Source organism: Embiotoca jacksoni, unplaced genomic scaffold (assembly GCF_022577435.1).
Source record: "Embiotoca jacksoni isolate LCO1_2020_lvr unplaced genomic scaffold, fEmbJac1.0.p SCAF_21, whole genome shotgun sequence".
NCBI classification, from domain to species: domain Eukaryota; kingdom Metazoa; phylum Chordata; class Actinopteri; family Embiotocidae; genus Embiotoca; species Embiotoca jacksoni.
Genome location: NW_027185352.1, coordinates 7,531,200 through 7,553,006, shown reverse-complemented (window position 1 = coordinate 7,553,006; position 21,807 = coordinate 7,531,200). Strand labels below are relative to the sequence as shown.

At 43.9% G+C, this 21,807-nt stretch overlaps 1 protein-coding gene across 12 annotated transcripts in view; it reads left to right on the top strand.

The window, feature by feature from the left end:
* wnk1b (WNK lysine deficient protein kinase 1b) overlaps positions 1-20,564 on the top strand; it is a 96,835-nt gene extending 76,271 nt beyond the window's left edge. For 3 of the 12 annotated variants that reach the window (XM_069156680.1, XM_069156669.1, XM_069156668.1), the window contains 24 exons: positions 49-264; positions 1,310-1,380; positions 1,544-1,697; positions 1,844-1,960; positions 2,924-3,034; positions 3,288-3,339; positions 3,500-3,640; positions 4,964-5,909; positions 6,617-6,945; positions 7,028-7,089; positions 7,432-7,488; positions 9,780-9,863; positions 10,075-10,111; positions 10,201-10,277; positions 10,885-11,169; positions 11,259-11,530; positions 11,838-11,913; positions 12,028-12,157; positions 13,040-13,237; positions 13,601-13,693; positions 16,584-16,625; positions 18,291-18,463; positions 19,771-19,827; positions 20,028-20,564. In XM_069156680.1, coding sequence (XP_069012781.1) covers positions 49-264; positions 1,310-1,380; positions 1,544-1,697; positions 1,844-1,960; positions 2,924-3,034; positions 3,288-3,339; positions 3,500-3,640; positions 4,964-5,909; positions 6,617-6,945; positions 7,028-7,089; positions 7,432-7,488; positions 9,780-9,863; positions 10,075-10,111; positions 10,201-10,277; positions 10,885-11,169; positions 11,259-11,530; positions 11,838-11,913; positions 12,028-12,157; positions 13,040-13,237; positions 13,601-13,693; positions 16,584-16,625; positions 18,291-18,463; positions 19,771-19,827; positions 20,028-20,453 — 4,206 coding nt within the window. In that variant the 3' untranslated portion in view covers positions 20,454-20,564. The other 9 variants (XM_069156670.1, XM_069156671.1, XM_069156677.1 and 6 more) reach the window with 9 other exon arrangements.
* Positions 20,565-21,807: the final 1,243 nt, after the last annotated feature.

Below are 21,807 nucleotides of genomic sequence, written 5' to 3'. Positions count from 1 at the left end.
CTTTCTTTCTCCTTCCCCCCCTCTCCTCCTCTTCCTGGACCTTCTCAGCCCAGTGTAACTCCGTCTACGTCTACCGTTCCCTTGGTGACCTTCCCTCCCTCTCCTCTGCCAATCCCTGTTGGGGTGGTGCCTACTATTGTTACCCCTCCTCCTCCTCCTCCTTCTTCCGTGACCACACCCGGGCCTCAGCCTTTGGCCACCGTGGTCCCAATCATCAGTGTAGTCACCGCCCCGCCTGATACTCCCATGGAAGCCCCTCCCCAGGTACTGGTCATAGACGGTCAAACCCACCGAGTGGATGTCATGTCCCTGTTCAAATTCCTCAACATATTTTTCTACAGCAGTGATTCCCAGAATGTATAAAACCAAGGTTTCCCTTCATGAAGAGTTGTTTTTCTTTGCATCCCCCCCTTTCCACGAAAGGTACCTCACTAAGATGTTGAGGCAGTCAGTTTTTTCATTACTTTGAAACTCTTGAATTGACTTGAATGAGGTGCCCTACTTTAAATATTAGCAGCCTGTAGCAGTGCTGTCATGTGATTGTCATATTCAGGCTTGTTAGGCGTTGACAGTCCGTCTCTGACTGCTGTGCATCTGGGAAAACTCATGACCTGAAAAACATGTTGCATCGCTGACACAAACCAGACCGTGAGTTTTCACCCATCGCAGCTGCAGCTCAACTGCAGTTTTGAAAGTTTATTTATGTCTATTACTCGCATCTTATGTGTTTTTTTTTTTTATGGTTTTTAAATATAAGATATAGTTTTTATAGATGTCGTCTTGTTTTACATGGTGAGTTGTGATTTTTGCCATTATTTCTCTGAACTGAAAGGGATGATGGGACGATAAGAAGCTTTTCAGTATGTTGACATTTCATTCATACTGTAGATGGTTTGATGTGCGTTTAAAAAAAAAATTAACTAGCCAGTTTGGAGTCTAAATGTTTTTTATTTCCATGTAATCATTTATAGACCTTAGTCATAAGATTGTTCGCATTGTTAGAGAGTATCTAATATGATCCCTCTGTTGTTTGTGTCAGTTCTTTCTGTGCTCCTTCTGTCCTGGTTTTGGTTGTTGTTTGGCGTAATTCTGATGTGTTTTATCCCACTTATATTCTCTACATTTTGACTCAGTACAAAGGACACTGCTTTTAATCTAGTTAGTTTTTCTTCATCCACTTTTGCTCCTCTTTGCTTATATTTCATGCTTTCCTACTGTGTTTCGCTTCCTCACGTGTCCCTGCTGTTCGTGGTGATATCTTACTGTACTGGTTGTCTGTTATGTGCATTTTCATGTGTGTGTGTTACAGTCGGCCTCACAGTCTTCAGAGCTGTCACAGTCCCAACTTCAGCCAACTCAAGTTCTCTCATCCATAGAGAGGTAATACATGCATGCACACACAAACTCAGAAACAAACTCACTGAAAATAAATAATCGGAAAGCCAAATCAAATCGGGTTTTCTTGATCACATTTAATCTTTGTGATGCTTTCTCTCACGTCTTTTTGTCTGTGTTTGTCTTCTGTCTCTCCTGCGTCGCTCAGCGGCCACTCTGAGACCTCAGGTCTGAGTGACGGCAATGAAGGAGGAGGAGGAGGGCGTCATGAAGGACGCTCCACCAAGCGACATCAGAGACGATCTGTACGAAGTCGATCGCGCCACGAGAAGATTTCCAAGGCGAAACTCAATGTTCTCAATGTAATAACACGTCCTATAAATCTTAACCCCATATTTATTGTTTGTCATGGATATGAGTTGTAATAAAAGTATAATTGTGTGTGTGTGTGTGTGTGTGTGTGTGTGTGTGTGTGTGTGTGTGTGTGTGTTTGCGTGTTTGCATGTAGATCTCCAACCGAGGAGACAGAGTAGCAGAGTGTCAGCTGGAGACGCACAACAGGAAGATGGTGACGTTTAGGTTTGACCTAGATGGAGACAACCCTGAGGAGATCGCCCAGATCATGGTACACACACACACACACACACACACACACACACACACACACACACACACACACAGTCACACTACTGTCCACCTCCTTTTCAAATTACTCCTACACCAACCATATTAACACTTTGAAGGGCCCCTTCAGACATTTAAAGATGTATGTAAAATAGTGTACTTTGAATGATACTTTGTGTTTGACATGCCTCTTACCCAAAAATTATCATAATAATAATAATAAAAATCATGAAAATGACATGAACTCCTGATCACTCATTAAAAATTCCATTATCTATACATTTGCAAATATATTTAATTTACAAATAACTGCTGAACCCAAGATGTCTCATTGTAAAGTCCCGTCTCACTGTGTGCAACCGAGGTTTTAAGTTTCTACATCATACTTCAGTCATTTGAATTGGACCAGGATTGGCTTCCAAACTATTTGTGATGTCACAAAGCATGTTGGTAGCCTTGTAGTTTTATACTCTGCACATCTATCATAGAAAAGCTCAAACATTTAACTGTAGGAACAGGAAAAATAAAACTAGTTTTGAGTGGAGTGGTATTTAATTTTTTTATTTTCAAAGCCGGTTCATGTTCTCTCAAAACTACTTCTGTAGACTTGCTGTCCAGTCATGTCCAAAATCAAAAGTGTTTCTAGTTGTGCCGAACGGCCACACTGGAAGGCTGGCCGAATGCCACCCGTTATAGAGTGCATGGGGAGATGCAACATTATTAAAAAAAAAAAGGGAATAAGTGTGCACATTTCACTGAAGTGCACGTTGGCTGCTGTGCTCTAATCCTTGCACTTTCACAAAGACATTCCTCAACAGCCTCCCACACAAGGCAAAAGTTTTACTACCACATACTGGCCTCTGTAGAATAATATAAAGCAAGGCCATATGTTTGTTCCTGCAACACATAATACTGAAATAAATACACATCTAAATCTGCCTTCTTTTAATGTGTGCGTGTCCAGGTCCAGAGTGAGTTCATCCTGGAGAGCGAGAGGGAATCATTTATTGAGCAGGTCAGAGAGGTCATAGAGAACGCTGATGAGAAGGGTCTGGAAAGAGACACGAGCAGCCAGGTAAACACAACACTGACTCTTTATTTATTTCTCTTTCTTTGTTCCTTTTTGGGGAGTTGGTGCTTTGTTTGTAGGCGCTGGTGTTGGGTTACAAGAACCAGATTCAAAAACAGCAACTGTTTTTGAATAAAATGTTTGTTGCTCGTTTATAGGGTTTGCAAGATACTCTGTATACACTGTAAATATCAGCTCCTTTTCTGAAAAGATCATTGATATTTTAGTGTTTATAGCATGTTGCGTTGTTGATCTGCAGATGGCAGGCGACACCAAGCAGCAGATTCCTGCAATATCTGCCCCCATGCCAGGTAAAAACACTTATTAGTCCCTGTTCTACAGGTCCACAATTTTATTTTGCCTGTTTAGCACACAAGCTGCAACAGAACAGAAAAGTTTGCACGCAAGTATTGTTATTTTATCTGAGATTTAGAAATAACGAGGCCATATCGCTCTTCCTTTTTTTCTTAGACATTGCTCCCAGTGCAACAGCACAAGTGGTCCATTCAGCAGGTCGGAGATTCATCGTCAGCCCCGTACCTGAAGCCAGGCTGAAGGAGCAAATGTTTCCAACCTCTCTTTCTCCTGTCCCCGCACCTCATGTTGAAACGGGTAAGGTGTGTGTGTGTGTGCGTGTGCGTGTGTGTGTGTGTACAAATGTTTGTGGACCTGTTGAACTTCAGTTTCAACTTCATTGAAAAATCAATGTATATCTAATATTTTGATGAAGTGTTATTCCAATGATGGCTGCAGTGCTTTTGGGGAAAATTGCCCAAATGTTTGTTTTTTTATATATATATTAAAACTGGTGTTTATTTAATTAAATACCATAGCATCTTCTGGTAGAAAATTGGATCATTAATATCTTTTTTTAATTTTCTGAATATACAGTGTTTAAAAAAAAATACCTCACACTGAATAAAGTTTCAATATTGAAGCTAAAATGTAGTAAAAGACAAATAACGTGTCTCAGTAACTCAAGTCCTTCCTAATGTTACTGGTTCAATCAAAGGAGAAACAAGACATTCACTTTCCTTTGTGTCACAGAGGGACAAATACAATGATGTGCACTAGATTAAACGTTGCCAGACTCATAAGTGTTTTTTCATCGTTCGCTTCCATACGCTGACTTCAGTGCATTACGAAACCTGTTTGTCTGTAATATGTTTACAGTAATATCTAGATGTGAAAAAACAAAGACTCATTACCTCCATTAAAAGTTACCTACAGTACATCAATAATGTCATGTCATGAGAACGTGACATTTAATCTGAAGTTAATGTTCGATGCACATTGTGTCAACATATATTGTGCTTATCACTATGTATCCATGGACAATACGAGTACTACATTGACTGTCATGGTGTCAGATTTTCACTACACGATTACAGTGGCCAAAAGGATTCACAATAACATTCACATTGCAATATCTATAGAAGATTTGAGCAAAATAGTAATAATAACGCAATCAGGGAAATTCCTCTTTGCATTTGTTCATCGTGTGTTTTGTCTCTTTTTGGAAAAATACACTTAAAGTACAGATCTAAAAGAGAACATGTAATTTGCTATGAAGTTTGCCAATGACTTAATGATGGCTTCATCCTTTTACTCTTGTCCATTGACAGGATTATTTATGTCATGTGTAGTATTAACACAATATCAGTATTTTATTTTTTAAATACATCAGTGTAGGGGTACATCATGACCCCCCCCCCCCCCTTAACTGAAATGCTGACCAACTTTTAAGTACTTTTATAGTTACTAGTTGCTTTGCAACTTAAAGGCTCAGCCCTCTGTCTACGGTGTCGTCAGTGCTCTTGCTCATTCGACCTCTAAACAGGTGTAAGTTGGGTCGAGCTGTGCTGAGAATTACATGATTTCACCAAAGGGCTAACTGACATTGTGTCTAAAGATAGTGCTGCTTTTCTCCTCCAGTTCCTCCGGCTCTATCTCAGACTCCAGGTCAAGGTCTGGGGCTGTCCCAGTCTGCAGGAGCCATCAGCTTACAGCAAGCCTTCTCTGAACTCAGACAGAACCCGAATCAGTTTGATCCGGGCCCCAGCACCGCCCCAGCCTCCATCCACTCCACCCACCCTCCGCTGCAGCCTGCGGCAGCTTCTGTCCCGTCGCAGAGCAGCACCGTCACTCCGACCCTGGACGCCACTGCCGGGCTTGTCCCTTCTAATTTAAACCAGGCGCAGGAGCAGGTCCTGGAACCCTCTCTTCCTCCCTACGCCTCCTCCTCCATCCCCTCCGCTGTGCCCTCCGTCTGTCTCAGTCCTCCTTGTTCTTCTTCTCCCCCTCCTGCTGTGGTGAATCAGTCCATCCTTCAGTCACAGGTACTTTCACAGCCAGTGATGCCGGCTGGGTCCCAACCCCAGACGCAGGTGCCGGTCCAGGGTCAAGCACAAGTTCAGCCTCAGTCCCAAACAGCCTCTGCTGTCACTGCGACTTCAGTTCCTTCAGCTTTACCAACAGCCAGCATCTCTAGCATTCCCCCAACCATGCTCACCTCCCCTCCTCCCACCCAGTCTGTGCCCTTTGTGTCCTCCCCTCCCTCCTCCACTCTTCTAGTCACCGAAGTCTTCTCCGATCATCCGTCAGTCTCCTCCTCCTCTACTCCTACCCACTCCTCCTGCGTCATGCCCACCACCGCCATCCCGGGTCCCCAGCTGACTCCCTCTGCCACCTCCCACCCCGCTCCCACTCCTTCCTGCTCCTCGTCCTCCTCGTCCTCCTCGTCCTCCTCTTCCTCTTCCTCCTCTGTGGGAGTCCAGTCCGTGACCACAAACCAAGTCCAACCAACTCTGGTGCACTCCCAGCCACAGACAGCAGCCCTGCCCGGGCAGACGCACACGCACTGTGGAGAATGTGACGCAAGGTGAGAAGTGGTCAACGTCTATTATGGCTCACACTTCACTGCTTAAGTTGTGCAGTAAAAATGTGTAATAAGCAGTGAGTTAGTTAACAATTTGACCTCCAGCTATTATTCGATTGAAAGAAGCTTTTGCTGAGAACAATACATGAATTCATTGATGGACACCTTTTTTATTAGATTTTTATTATGAGGGTCGGAGTTCTACATGAACACAGAATTTTCTGCCAAAGTTTTGGCTATTTTTCTGTTTTGTCTGTGCTCTCCTCAGAAGTAGAGTCTCCATCCAAATGTCACGCAAATTTCAACTTAATTTCCATAAAATAAGCATAAGAGAAGCATTATTGTATTGCAGTCCTATCTGGTGAAATAAAAGATATTTACACTTTTTTAGAAATCGGCCCTTCAGGTTGGACTTAGTGGTTTGATATAACGTCTGCGCTGCTAAATCAGGATTTAACAGAATTTGACCCAAACAAATGTGTGTATAGTTGTTATGATGAGCAAGTACAGAAAGCACAAATCCTCTTGTAGCCGATTAGTTGGGTTTTTGACTGTTAAACTCTACATAAACATGCTTAGACACCGAAGGAGGCTTTCTAAACCAAATTTTAACTTTGCAAATTTATTCATGATTATGTATTTACTTCTTCAAAAAAATCTGAAAGTTACTTCCATGATCATTGAAGCTATTCGCCTTGTCTGTCTCTTAGGTGTGACGCGTCCTCCGATTCTCAAGGCAAACCGGACGACATCCAAACTCTCGACAAGAAGCTGCGCTCTCTCTTCATGGACCTCGGCGGTGGTGTGCCATCCACCCAGGGAGACATCTTAGCTGCTGACCCCGCCTCTGGAGCCTCTGTGGCAGGCACCTCGTCCCCAATAGGCCCCGGCTCTACCTCCACCACGTCTGTCACAGCACCTGGCTCCAGCCAGCCCACCAATCCCCCTCAGCCCCCCTCCAGCCTGCCGTTGGGGTCACTGGGGTCACCTGCACCGATCCAAGGCCCTGGGACACCAAGCTCCACCCCTGCACAGACCGGTAGGTAGAAGAAAATGTGTGTGTTTGTTAATCTATGTTTTTATTGTGTTGCTTTCTGACTTTCTGATTCCTATTTCTACAGTCATCCCTGCTTCATCTTTAGGCCAGACCACTCCATCTAAAACCCCCTTATCCAGGGTGCCGGTGAGTGAAGCAGCTTTTCATTACATAGTATCGTTTATTTAGATCTAAATGAGACATTATTTATCGTATTATTTCTTTGATTATGTGGTCGAAGAGCATGTGCATGTTTTTAGGGCCAACTAATACACACTGATGCACTGTAAAAGGTTGAGAACTCACAGCAAAGGTAGTTTAGAGGCTCTACGTATTTTCCACTACCAATTTTTCTTTAATTTAACTGGCATGAAAATCCCTTTTAACCTTCCCCACAATAAACACTCTTCTCGTAATCTCTATTACAAAATCTTTTTTCTTATTTCTCCCACTCTTGTCTTTACTTCACATCTCTTTCTCTGGGATTAGGCCACTTCTCCTCCTTCAGAACTCCTGCCATCCTTCCCTGGACCTTGTCTAATACAGGTTTTTTTTTTGCTCATTTCTAAGGCTGCTGTAGCCGCTGCAATGCAATGCCACTGTGTCAATGGAGTGCTTTTAATGTTGCATTCGTTTTTTTGTTTATCTGTACCAGACCTAATTTGGGTTTGTGCTGTGTGTAAATGCTGCTTTTACTGAAGAGGTTTTTTTTTTGTAACCAGCATGTTTTTCTTAAAGGTCGAATAATGTTCTCTAAAAACAATTGAAATGTGTTGCCACGTGTTTTTAAAGCACATTATCCAACTCTAAAATAATGACTTTCTGGAAACGATAAACAAACTTGCCACTGAAAACATTTCAAGATTTTGAGAATAATGATCAGACAATGTTATGAAAACATTTTAAGAGTGTTAACACATAATATTACATAATATTTTTAGAGAACCTTTTCCTACCTTTAAGAAAAATATTCTGGGAACAAAACAAAAGTTTCCAGCTAAAAACCTGAACTCTACATCACTCCATTATTTTTCTTTTACAGCAAAAAAAAATCTCTAGCTGGGTACGAGTCGAAGTTAATGTTAATTAATTCAATTCTCAGAGACAGCAACGATCTATTTTACTAAAAAAGGAGACACAAAAACATCACAAAAAAATATATATATTTTATCTCCATCATAAACTGTCTAACTTCAAAAGATTACCACTCAGAAAACTGCATACACGTCCAAATGATTGACAGCAGAACTGAAGAGGGAAGAAAACACAAAACAAGTCTTTATCCAAAAGGTAAAGTGACAGCAGAAGATCAAATAGAGAGTCGGAGGCAGGTAGAAAAAGATGAAGAGCGAAGAGACTGAAAGACCGCCGGACAGAGAGGACGGTGGCGGCAGTGAGACAGGCCTGTCGGGTGCTTCAGGGCAGACAGACAGTGAAGAGCCTTTATTTTCCAAACTGTTTTGTTATGTCTGTCAATGCTGCCGTCTAAAAATAGACTTTCCTTTTAACCAGCGGGGCTCGCTGAACAGACAGATACGACTTTATGAAAAGAAAGTTACAGCGTTCACTTCGCGTCTCTTATGTAAGTCTCCCGGGCGAGACTTGTCCCGTTTGATTAAAATAATCCTGCTCTAGTCAAAGTTCACGAGAGATTTGATTTTAATTATTCATTTCTTAATTGCAGTTAAATTGCTGAAGAGAATGAATGACTTTGGCCGCGTTTGACATCTTCGTACTTGTGTTTGTTTGTATGTTGACACAGGAGGGGTGATGTTTTGTTTTTTTCCTCAATTTAAGCTTTAAAAAAAAAGAAGTACACAAATTATATGCAAAATTTCAATGGAAATATGACAAAAGACACATTTTTGAATTAGGACTTTGAAAGGTTTTAAAAATGTCTGAAAGTCTACATTGTGTTAGTAATTGGATGAAGTGACAGAGAAATTAGTGACATCATGTGATGTCAGGAGATGTGGTTGAAGTAATCATCATAGTATAACTTTAAATGTTTTACATCTTTTGATTACAGGTGGCTCGGTATCATTAGTTTAACGACGATAATATAATAATGATAATCACCTTTATTTATGTGCTATGTTTTTAAACGTACGTCACAAAGTGCTTCACAAAAAACAAGTCATAAAACCAAAGCAAACTATAAAACCAAACAAGCCATAAAATCCGGTTACAGAGTGATCGTATAAAGTAAAGCAATGACTGTGTGAGATAACCATAAAAATAATGAGTTATAGCATCTTTCAAAATGTTAAATCCTTAACAAAGGAAAAGCTAAATTAAAACAGATCCACGGAGCCAATAAAATAACTAAATCCCCAAAATACAGGAAAATAAGAAACATTTTGGACTGACAATAATTAAAGGCTTCTTTAGTCCCAAGAATAGATTTTAGAGAGATTCCTGATTCCGTAAGTCGTATTTGTTCAGGCAGGGAGGTTCAAAGCTGATGTGCCCGACTTCAAAACTTTAGTCACCCTTAGTCTTGAACAAGATCTTTAGCCTGAAGAGCCCCACCTGAAGACCTGAAGATGCACTTTAAGGGAGAGCAGCAATTCATTAATAAACCTCTGAGCTAAATTGCTTGATAAGGAATCTGTAAAATCTTCAAATCAACTCTGAAACCGTCTGGTAACCAGTGCGGAGGCTGAAACAAGGATCTCGGGATCCTGCCTCTTTGAATACATGTGTGCTTTTTGCCGATCTGTGCTTACGTTGCTGATATTTTCTAGAACGTCAGTGGCCAAGCGCTTGTGTGTGTTTGTTTGCTTTTTTTGGTTCATACATGACATGTCTAACAGCACACCCGTTAATGTCTTCAGTCCCAGCAGCCTCTGGAGGATCTGGATGCCCAGCTGAGGAGAGCGCTGAGCCCGGAGACGGTTCCTGTGAGCTCACACACACTGGTGAACACACACGCACACACACGCACACAAACACACACACACACACAAACACACACACACACACACACACACACACACAGACACACACACACACACACACACACACACACACACACACACACACACACACACACTTCTTCACATCCAGCAGCTCACCCTGATGGTGTGTATATGAGACGGCTCAATGTTAACTCGTTTTCTCCAACCTCAGGCCTCTCACAGCGGTGTGCCTTCAGCGGGACCATCAAGTATGTACATTATATTTACTAAACCTATTAATCTGTGTCTGTGTTCTTTCTCTGTCTGTTGTCTAAAATATCCATCATCTGTCCTCCAGTTCCCTTCTCTCTGGAGGACGACTCCTTGTCCTCTCCTGCTCCTCCTGCATGTGCAATTAAACTGGGAAGATTTCAGGTGAAAACTCGTGGACACCACAGATCACACATGAATATCTGTACAACTAAAGGTGACATCATAGATGTACACTGGATCTCAGCCCAAAAAGTCCAATAGGAACTTTTTACTTTGGATCTTAAAACAAGAATGAATAAAGTTCTTGGAAAAACCTTGAAGTTTAACAAGCCAACGGCAAAAACTGCAGATCTAATGATCTTTAAAGTCATTTCCACTGAAATTTGTGATTTATTCTTTGGTTCCTTGGCCCTTATTTTTTCACTGAAGTAAAATTCAAAAAAGTAGGATTAAGAATTATTTACTGATATTTAATATATTTCAGTTATTACTGTGCTGTAACAAGTCTGATATCAAGTCATTTGACTTAAAAACCAGCATTTTCTAGTTATTTCAAACCTCTGAACACTTATCAGAGTTGACTTATTTCCAGACTGAAACCATCTTATTTTATGATTTCCTGTCAAGTCAAATTAACCAGCTGCCTGGACAGATATTTTTAGTATTAATTCATTATTTTCACTGTTTTGCCCAAAGCTCTTTTGCGGTGTCCAGTGATTGACAATGTGTTACATTGTCCCTTTCCCACCCGTCTCTTTTACCTGCTCAGGTCTCGCTGGCGACCGAGCAGCCCGCTGTCCAGCGCCCGGGCTGCACTGAATCCTCCTCCACCACCTCCTCCACCTCATCTTCCTCCTCGTCATCCTCCAGCCTCTCCAGCCCGGACAACACGTTGCACAAAGGCTCCTCGTCTCCACTGAGAGGGGCCGGAGGACCAGGAGGAGACGTCGTAGACGGACTCCCCCAGAGGACTCCCGGAGGATCCCACCACCACTCCCCCCTCGCCTCCCCTTTCCCCTCCCCCAAGCCCACCACCACCATCGGACGCTTCCAGGTACTCCCTGCTCTTCATGTTGAAGTGTGAGTGTTTTCATCTTTTCTCTTCTCGCCTTCCGTTCACGCGTTCTTTCATCCACCCTTCAGGTCACCACCAACCCTGAGGCCCGTGTCGGGAGATTCTCGGTGAGTCGTGCCCAGGAGCAGAGCCTCGAGTCCAGGCAGAGTCCTCCGCTCGCCGCACAGGCTGCTAATGGACCCAGCAGTCCGGGACAAATTCTGAGCCCAGACTCGGCTCACAAAGCCTCCCTGCTGAGTCTGAACAACAACTCCTTCAATAACTCCTACATCAGCAGCGACAACGACTCCGAATTTGAGGATGAAGACTTCAAACGGGAAGTCAACCACCTCCGAGAAAAGTAAGTTATCCCGTCACTCCTCAAAAAGACGATTCAGTTCTCTTCTTTAAGGTTAACTGCTTTGAAGAACCAGATTTTGGTGCCTTCGTATATCTGTTATTATTCTCTTTCAGCTACTCTTTTCTACTCTTCTCTCTCCTCCCAAAGTTACTCCAACTTCATTTATCTCATTTCTCTTGCTCTCAAGTTTTCTAGTAAAATGATGTTCAGCACTTCCTAGAAAACTAGGTCGTCCTGCACTTTCCTTTCTTGTCATTTCTTTCTCTCCTCTGCCTCTCAGTATTTAATTCCTCCTCTCTACCACCAGACACATGCGTGAGATTCAGGCGCTTCATACCCGCCAGAAGGAGGAAATAGACAGTCTGTTCACCAGGCTGGGAAAGGTAACTCATCCAAGTTACATCAGTAAAACAACAGCATGACAGCATCAGCAGCGTCACACACAGTAAAACAAAAACTACTACTGCGCGTGTGTGTGTGTGTGTGTGTGTGTGTAGGTTCCTCCAGCTGCAGTGATCCCTCCTGTTATAGCCTTAACCGGCAGGAGGAGACGACCCGCGAAGAGCAAGTCATCAAAGTCATCCCGAACCAGCTCCACGCACGGCAGCAAGAGTCCGTTACAGCCAGGTAGGCTCGGGTTTTAACAGTTATATTAAAGGTTCAGTTCACGAAAATAAAAAAGTCAAGTCATTTTATCACCCACCGGTAGACCTGAGTAAATGGAGCTGTGATGAGGTTGGCCTTTACAGTTGTCGGTGTCTCAAAAGCTATTGGATCCTCGTGAAACTTGGTAAAGACGTTCATGCGTCCGCGCAGTATGATTTTACTTTTTATCATCATCAAATTACTATTTTATTGGTCCAAAACTTCATTGATTCTGAATCGGGCCTCAACCTGGTACCAGACTGTGCTGTGTTAGTTACTACGTGATGTAACAAACAGCTATCATTCACATAAAATCACAAATTAAATTCCTTTCACCTCATAAACACAAAGACAAACTAAACCAAAACTATCAATGTGGCACGATGCCATCAGAGAAAGAAAACATGCATTTTTATTTATTTTTAAGTTGAACTGACCCTTTAATCCTACATTTCTCAAAAGAAACTCATTCACCTTGATCGTTGTCCACTACAGCCAGGACGGTCCGAAGCAGTCACCCTAACATTACACCCTCTCTGTGTTTATGCATCCGTGTGCACATGTGTGTGTTTTTATCTGCTTGGTTACCCGTGCATGTGGGTGTTCGCCGGATCAGGCTCGGAGCTTTAAAATTTCTGACTGCTTTCCCCCCCGTCTTGTTTTTCTCGTGTGTGTGTGTGTGTGTGTGTGTGTGTGTGTGTGTGTGTGTGTGTGTGTGTGTGTGTGTGTGTGTAAACATCTGGGGTGACGGGTGTCTTTTATCTGTCCGTTACCTTTGTGTGTGTGTGTGCGCGCGTGTGTGTGTGTGTGTCTGCTTTCTGTGTTGGTGCCCGCGCTGTCCCGTCCTGCCTACGCTGTCTCCAGGCAGCACTTTATCGGCCCAGAGCGTCCCGACTATGTACCCCGGCCAGCTGGCTCTGTTAGCCCCCGGAGGATTATCCGATTCAGGCGGCAGCGCTGCGCTCCAGCCCCTCAAACCCTCCTCCTCCAGCGACAACCTGTGTTCGGCCTACACCAGCGAGGCGGCGCTCTCCGTGCCCAGCCTGTGTGCTCCCACCCCAGGTAGGTGCGCGGCGGAGCGGCTGCATCACATCCCCACGACATAAACATTTACGCAAACGGCTCACTGTATGCGCACGCTGTTGGTTTTGTCTTCGCTCCCTCACAATCTTTCTTGGTCTAGTTGTCGCTGTGTGAATCGGTGTGATGGCTAACTCACTGTTAACATCCTCTCTGTCTATTCTTCCCTCCTCATCTGTTTCCCTCTTTGTCGTACCTTTTCCTTCATGTCGGTTCTCTCTGTTGCTCTCCTCTCTCCTCATTTTCTCTCCTCCACCTTCCTCATGTCTGTGCACCCTCCTCCTCTGTTTCCTCACCTCTCTCCTCGCCCACCTTTCCCCTCCCCTCCTCCCCCCCTCTCTTCAGGCTGTGTAAAGTTCAGCTGGGGTTCGGAGCGTTTGGCCTTCAAGCCGGGCGGCAGGAGGACGCGCTTTCTGAGTACGCCCTGCTTGGCTCTTTGTGTGTAACGCTTTATTTCTTTGCCCTTCTCGTTTATCTTTACTTACGTTTGTTCTACTTCTAGTTTATTCATTTTTTTACTTTATTACTCGACTATATCCGTCAAGCCATCCTTGTCTTCCTGTGGGTTTTCTTCTTTGATGGAGGAAGACTCTGTGCTTCCGAGATCCTCAGTGTCCTGCAGAATTCTGATCAGTCCCCCCAAAAAAGTCTTGATTTTCAGAAATGAGTACAATACATCTACTTGTGCACTCTCTTACTTTGACACTGGAAGAGTTGGGATTGAAGTATTTTTATTAACAGACCAGCTAAGCGCCATTTCTGTTTTAAATCAGGGCTTAAAACCAGTTTGCTGCCTGGTGAATTTGCAATCAGCTGATTTTTGCTGTTCGGTTTACTTCAGTATGATCATCCTTCACACAAAATGTGAAGACAACGATAGTGATAGTTGTTACATCCCAGAGTTTCCTGTTACTTTAATCTTCATGTTCATCTTTCTTTCTTTCTTTCTTTCTTTCTTTTTCTTTCTTTCTTTCTTTCTTTCTTTCTTTCTTTCTTTCTTTCTTTCTTTCTTTTGATACAGTATTCCTTCACCAACAACTCATCTCTTAACATCACATTTAATACTGTTCTTGTGCCTTATTTTTAGTTGCCTACAGAATCATTGTCCCAAATACGACAATCGCATCTTAATCAAGAGTAGAAATGACCATGTTTAGGAAGGAAATTGTTTACTGGCTGAAGGTACACTGTATAAGGCTGTGAAATTGAGGCACAAAGAAACACAAAGATAAAGAGTTATAATTCCAGTCTTCCTCTAACTTGCCTGATCACAAATCAGCAGCTGTGATTCTCTGAATTTCATTTAATGTATCTGCAAGCAGCAATAGTGAGAGGGCACTGAGTTTCATTAGGCAGTTTAAAGTTATATAATCCACATAATCTCATTCCCAGTTGATGTGGTGACAAACATGGTTACCGTTGGTAACAGTGAGTGCAGTTTAATACTGCAGGAAGCCATTGCTGAGCAGCTGCTTTGTCAGAAATACATCAGAGGAGCAGCTGGTCTATCTGTTGACAGTGCGACCAAACAAACTCACTGTTTTTTTTTTTTACCTATCATGCCAGAAGCAACTGCGATCTGATGTCATACTGCGCGCGCACACACACACACACACACACACACACACACACACACACACACACACACACACACACACACACGATAGCAGGGCACAGTAGTGGAGCTGGTTACCTTCCTGGGGATGATGCAGGTGTGCTGCAGCCTGTCACCTGCAGCTGTTCATCTAACACCTCAGTGCTGCTGCTCCGTCATATTACTCCTTCCAATCATTCAATTACTACCTACAAAACTTTATCACATTTAACAACAAAAAATGACTATTGTCTTCTTTTTCTTTTTATAGGGGCACATTTTTATGAAAATTTTAAGGATTACAACTTTAATTTCAAAAGCATCAGTGCGGTACAACAACAAATGATATCATAAGAAAGTTCAGTCTCTGGGATCTTCATCACGGCAGTTAAAATGCTCATGAATCTTTGCCAGCAGCATCATTTACACTTGAGCCTTTAAACTAATTCTCCCTGGCAAACTGTTTCCAGTCGAATAAGCTTGATAACCAGCATTGTGAGCCGTCTGCAGCATCACAGATACCCTCCATACAGTCCACTTCATCTGTTCTCCCAATAACTTAGAGGTAGATGGAATGCTTTGTGTGTCAATCTTAATTTTAAATCCATTTCTAACCTTTTTCTCTGTGACATCAAGCCGACTAACAAGGAAGGACAAGTTGAGACCCGATGACTTGAGCTTTCTATCGTACAGTTTTGTTTTCGATAGAAAATGTATCATTTGTTTTTACTTTATTGATGAATCGGGCACAGTTGTGTTCATTATACGGTGCATCGGTCTTATAATGTGTAGTGTTGAAATGATTTATGAAGGGGCGTTCATGAATGCTTCTGAAGCCTCTGCAGCTCAAACCCTTTCTCTCCCTCCCTCACTCTCTGTCCTCACCCCCCCCCACCCCTCCTCACCCCCGTCACTGCACCACCAGTAGGGGAGAGAGACAGACCTGGGTCTTATAGTCTTAACATGTTCTTACTCCTTATCAGGTGGCTTCAGAGGGAAAGTACCTGAAATTGGCTTTAAAATCCATGTTCATAAAAGTCGGTTTAAATCGCTGAGTAAATCTTGAGATGTGGGCCGAGACTCTGAGGTCTGAAACGAGGATACTTTGATATGTCTGAATCCCACGTTGGACCCAGTTCTGGTCTGACCCTGTGAACTGTAGAGAGGACTCAGAATCACATCAGAACCACGTGTTGGTTAGCCAAAAGCATCTTAAAGCCACAGTGCCCGGGCAAAACCATGCGACAGTGGCAGAGGACACTTGGTGATGTTGCGACATTGTTGTTGACATTAGAGCAAAGCAGCGTTTAGAGCTTTAAAACATATTTATCTTCGATCTGGTGTAAATTTGCCGTGTGGACTTCTTCAAACAGCAAACAAAACGTCTTTCCTCGGTTGATTGTGTGGCTAAAGACGGACGTTTTGTGACTCGACATCTGTGACACACCAGACATCCATCCTGACACATGTACTTTAGCTATGAATATGAATTTCGTTCTCACATATTGAAGAAATGCAGATACAAACTCTCATCTGCTGCTTTCTTTGGTTTCAGGGTCCCTTCACATTGTGCGACAGGTTTTAAGATGTTATTGGGCAGCTCAACCCCAACGTTGTTGTTCTACTTCAAGTTCAAATATTTTGATGCTTTGTATTTGGTGTGTGGGGTATTGTGGGCGGGGTTTAACTCTGACTCTCTCCCAATCCTCCGGTTGTTGTCTTCCGGCCGCACAGGGAAGATGGTGAAAAAAGTCTGCCCCTGCAACCAGCTCTGTAGTAACTATCTCTCTTTTTGGTCTTTCCTCCCTCCGTCCATCAATCCAATCATCCCCCCCTCCCTCCTCCTCCTTCATCCTTGCAATTGCTCTCCGTCACGCTTCCCTCCCAACGCCCCGCAGAGTTAAACATCTGCCAGATTTGAGATCAGATCACTTCAGTTATTTCAGATGAAGTTTGTAGTTTGAATTTGGACCTTTTGCTGAAGACGTTTTTGATAGTAAAGAATCAGTGAAAGCCCAGATTGAAATGACTGAAATGACCCGGTGCATGCACCTGCAAGCCTTCCTCTCCCACTCTCACACACACACGCGCACGCACACACACACACACACACACGCACACACGCACACACACACTCTCTCTCTCCACTAAACACTCACCTGAACAAGCTGTTTGCCTCCCTCTCCTCCCTCCTCATGCCTTGTAGACTACATTGACCAGAATTCCATGCTGCTGCAGTCAGTCATGACTCAGCGTCTCCTCATTCTTATTTTTCCTCCATTTTGTTTAGCATGACATGGCAGTTTCAGTCAGGCCAACTGTATGATTTGTTTCTCCTGGATGATCCCTGCATATTATGTCCCTTCCTTCATGTGATACGAACAGATTATGAAAATATTTCATATAATTTTGTCAGCAAAGGAAGCGCATCAGCTTCTAGTTACTATTGTCTGGATTTGAGGTCATCTGCAGCAAAGGAGTGGTAATAAAGAAGGAAAACAAGAAGTATTTATCCTAATAAAAATGTCAATTACTGTTGATCCTCTTCAGTGGTCCGCAGTATGTAATAAAACAGTACATTTATTAAAGATAAACACACGTTCTTGGCGGCTTGCCTGCATGCAGTTTTGGGGCATCCAGATGTGACCAAGGCAAAACCTTTTTGCCGTCCGTCTTTCACATGTCAGCATCAGTACTTTAGTTTCCTCGTGGCTTTAGTTACTAACATGATGAAGCAGTCTTGGAACACGGTACAATGCAGGCACTTATGTAGTGTCATATATGATATGTATTTAGTCTTTAACAGAAGCTCTATAAACATGCAGGAAGCCTGGCCAGTTTGAAGTGTGTGTTTTTTCTGCAGTGAATTTGCTGTAAGTTTGATGCTAAGGTGTCTGCAAAAAGCACACCGCCTGCTGTTATAGAGCTTGAGTGCCACCTAATGGCTAAGAGATGAATTTAAAACTCAGATAAGTGGTACACAGGGCGACAGCAGGAGTCACAGAGCCTTTTTAAGGAGAACTTTTGGAGCTTGTCAACTTGACTTTATTGCCCTGCGTGTCACTAATCTGAGTCCATATCATATATAAGATATATATATATATACAGATCATAGATCATAAAGTTCAGCATTTGTCGTAATGGTTTGCAGAAGTGCCCTGTTCTGCTGTAAAATGTTGCTCTAGTATCATAAGTTGTCTCCAGTTCCTGTTTCATTATTTCCATCATTAAAACTAAACAATTCAGTGACCATGTCGTCATGCTGCCCTAAAACTCTGACCTCCGTCTGCCCTCCTCACGGTCGAAGCAGGACCTGCATTCACATCCATTCAGATAACACCTGTTTCATCTTCCCGTGTAAACAATACCTCACGCCGTGCGCTCTTCTCCTCCCCTCTCTTTCTGTCCCTCTGTCCCTCTGTGTCTGTCTCTGTCTCACAGGGACTAACAGCACCAACGCAATGAGCGGTTCGGGCGCTCTGGGTCAAAGCCAGGGGGGTTCTCAGTGTCTGCCGCCCAACATGTCGGCGCCGCACCAGAGGAAAGGAACCTTCACCGACGACCTCCATAAACTGGTGGACAACTGGGCCAGAGACGCCATGAACCTCTCACAGGTTTACTGCTGGTTTATGATTCATCTTACCATATGAGCGTTTGTTAGGCCACAGAAGAGGTTCTTTGAGGACAGATTGAGGAAAGAACCGAATCTTTAAAAACCTAGTTTGTGAAAAGCAAAAGTGGTCGGTGGTGTGAACAACTCTCAGTCAAGACCGTCTGCTGTTTAGATTTTTTCTATTTTTATCCGTCAGGTCCTGAACCAGGTCAGGGAACTGGCAACCATTTTTAGAAATCAAACAAGTAAAAAATCAGCTGGTTGAAGCCTCCCAGTTCTGATTTTTTTTTGTGTCCTTTTCTCCGACACTGAACATTTGAAGACGTTGCCTCAGGCTCTCGTGTTATTGAGAACCAACCGTTAGATTAAACTGTAATTAGTGTTAGTTTTAGATTTCTACAGTACTGCTGCATGTTGCTCTACTGCTGCTGAGAAATGTGTTTCCTGCTGTTGCTGTTTCCCAAAACCACAGACTCAGATTCTGACAACTTTATTGATCCCAAGAAATCATTTGCGGCTCATGCAGTTCACACACGGCTTTAAAAAGTCACAGACAGAGAAGTTTCGGACACGTTAGAGGCAGCAGATTAACAAATCAACATAAACAGGCTGATACAAGGAAACAAGCAGCACTTGATACAAAAGGTTATAATAAATTATACATAAATATAATTTATAGTCCATACAAGTAACCAAGTTTAAAGAAAGCCTCGGTCATTTAAAAAGTCTATTATCAGCGTTTATTAGCCTGATAGCAGAAGGAACGCAGGACTTAGAGCAGAGATTTGTTCTCCTCCTCGTTGTAACGTCGGCCTGAAGGCGTCACAGTGATCGACTCAGAATTCCTTTGGCCTTCTGGGCCGCTTCTTTGTTCCAGAGGGAGCACAAGTCTCTGTGCTGGACTTCAGTTATCTTGGAGCAGACTTTCTCAAGACCATTAAGGCAACTTCTGTCCTTCACAGACAACCTGTTAAACCAGAAAATACACAAGAAAGTTTGATAAAAGTTACACCAGATAGTATCACAGACACTAAAAGTGAGAAGCTTTTGAATAAGTGGAATTCTGTGTTGCCTGACTTGAGTCAAGTGCTGTTCCTGACTACTTACTTCTGTCCACAATTTAACATCCTCACCATCGCTTTCGGTTTGTTAGTATTTTGCCTGAAATCAGTGATTAGTACGTTTTTGATTCCTTAAGGTCAAAGCAGGTTGTCGTCACAGCATTTTGTCCCTAATCCCTAACATGTTATAAAATGGTCATATATTGTGATAAATAATTCTGTTCTTTAAACATTTAACTCTTTTTAGGGTAAGAGGAGTGCCAAACAGCTGCAGCAGGCCCCAGCGCAGGGACACAGCTATGAGGTTAGTAGGAAAACACACGTGGATCTATATCTATATCGATAGATAGATAGATAGATAGATAGATAGATAGATAGATAGATAGATAGATAGATATGTGTGTGTATATATATATAGATATAGATATTGGTAGTTTGATTAAACACAACTTTATTTGGGATCATGTTCATGATAAAAACTCTAACGTCCCCTCGACCCTGCAGGTGATCCAGTCAGCCAGTCTGGGCAGGAAGTACTCAGCCCCCGGCCAGCTGTGTCCCAGCAGCATCGGTGGTTCAGCCCACCTCCCTGCCAACCCCACCACCTCTACCTCTCTGGCTGCCCGCAAGGGCTCCCTGTGCCACCCTCCCGCCTCCTCAACTTCCCCCCAACCCCAACCCCCCCAGTTCATCCACTACACCCCCACTTCTGCCTACAGCGCACAATGGTCTGGTCCGGCTCACGGCCTGTCGGCACCACACCAGGCGCAGGCACAGCCTCTGCTGGTCAGCACCTCCCAGCCTCTGGGGCCCTACCCCTCCACACAGGGCCAGATTCCCGGGCAGGGGCCCCTCCAGGCTTTCCACATGACCAACACTTTGCAGAAGTCAGTCAGCAACCCAGGAGGACCCAACCTGAGGACGACGTAGGGCTGGGAGTGAGGGCTGGTCTGAACCGCAGCCCGACTGGACAGGTGTTGGAGTGTTTTGGGCCGGATCGACTGACTGCAAAGAACGGAGGGACTGAAGGAGTGTGGAGAGCGGGGGGAGGGGGGGGGGGGGGTTAAATCTAACCTGTTCAAGAGGAGAAAAGAAATCAGGGGAGAGGAATCTAATCTGGCCGTCTCCGCTCACCTCCACTTCCATTTCCACACAAAAGCAGCCGCACACACTCCCCGTCTGCTCGCGACAGCCAGCCGAGGACAGACGCAAAGTCTCCTGAGTGCAATGTTAAAAGGCCAAAGAGGTTGTGACGGGGTGTGGGCTCGGTGTCTGTAACTGTGCGGGCTCTCATTTCATGTTCTACACTGGGCGAACAAGTCGTGACGGGGCCGCACGTTATCCTTCGCCGTCTGGTGGTGGGAAAGCATTACATCAGGCTGAGGAGGAGGAGGAGGAGGAGGAATGTGCTTGTACAAAATCCACCTTTTAGCCCTTCTGTCCACGCAGTACCTCTTAATAACAACTCTACTGGTACCGGTTTCGGTGGGAAGAGCTGGTTGTTTGCCTCTGCTGTGCTCCCGTATCCAGTCATTGTAGCACAGCAGCTCGGTATCACAGCGTTTCAGCCTTCTCACTCCCGACGCAGACGGATGGCAAGAAGATGCAACGAGGCAGGTTTGACACTAGATTAAATGAGGAAGCTGGCGGAGGCCGGGGACGAGCACGTCAGGCAGCGGCAGCATCATCAAGCAGAGCGGATAAAAACAAGTTTCATATCGGGTATCTTTAATGGGAGGGAACAGGAAGTGGAAGTTGGAAGTCAGCATTAAAAGCACAAAGGATATCAAGACTAGGTGAAGCCCAGCACTTAGCGGGGTTGTTTACTCCTCTGACAAAACCCTTCTAACAGGCAGAAAGAGGTGGAGGGAAGAAAAGCGAGCGTGTCGAACGCCTCGTCTGTTGTAGCCGCAGGAACGTACGTCAGTCGAGACACCGAATGGGCAGAAAGAGAAACCGGACGCCTCCTCACAGTCACGACTCCGCCTCTCCTCCCCATCCCTCTCTTTCGCCTCTCTGTTGCCGTTCGAAGCAATAACAGCAGAAAACCTTTTCGAGGAGGACAAAAAAAAAAAAAAAAAAAACACGAGAACTCAGCGTGAAAAAGTGGCCTTCTTATCAGAATAATATCCTTGTACAGGTTTTTTTTTTTTTTTTTTTATGTCAGATATGATGATTCCATTTTGTTGTTTATGTTTTGTTGGGTTTTGTTTTTAGCTCGCTGCCCCCGGCTAGCAATCTGACACACACACACACACACACACGCACACACACACACACACAC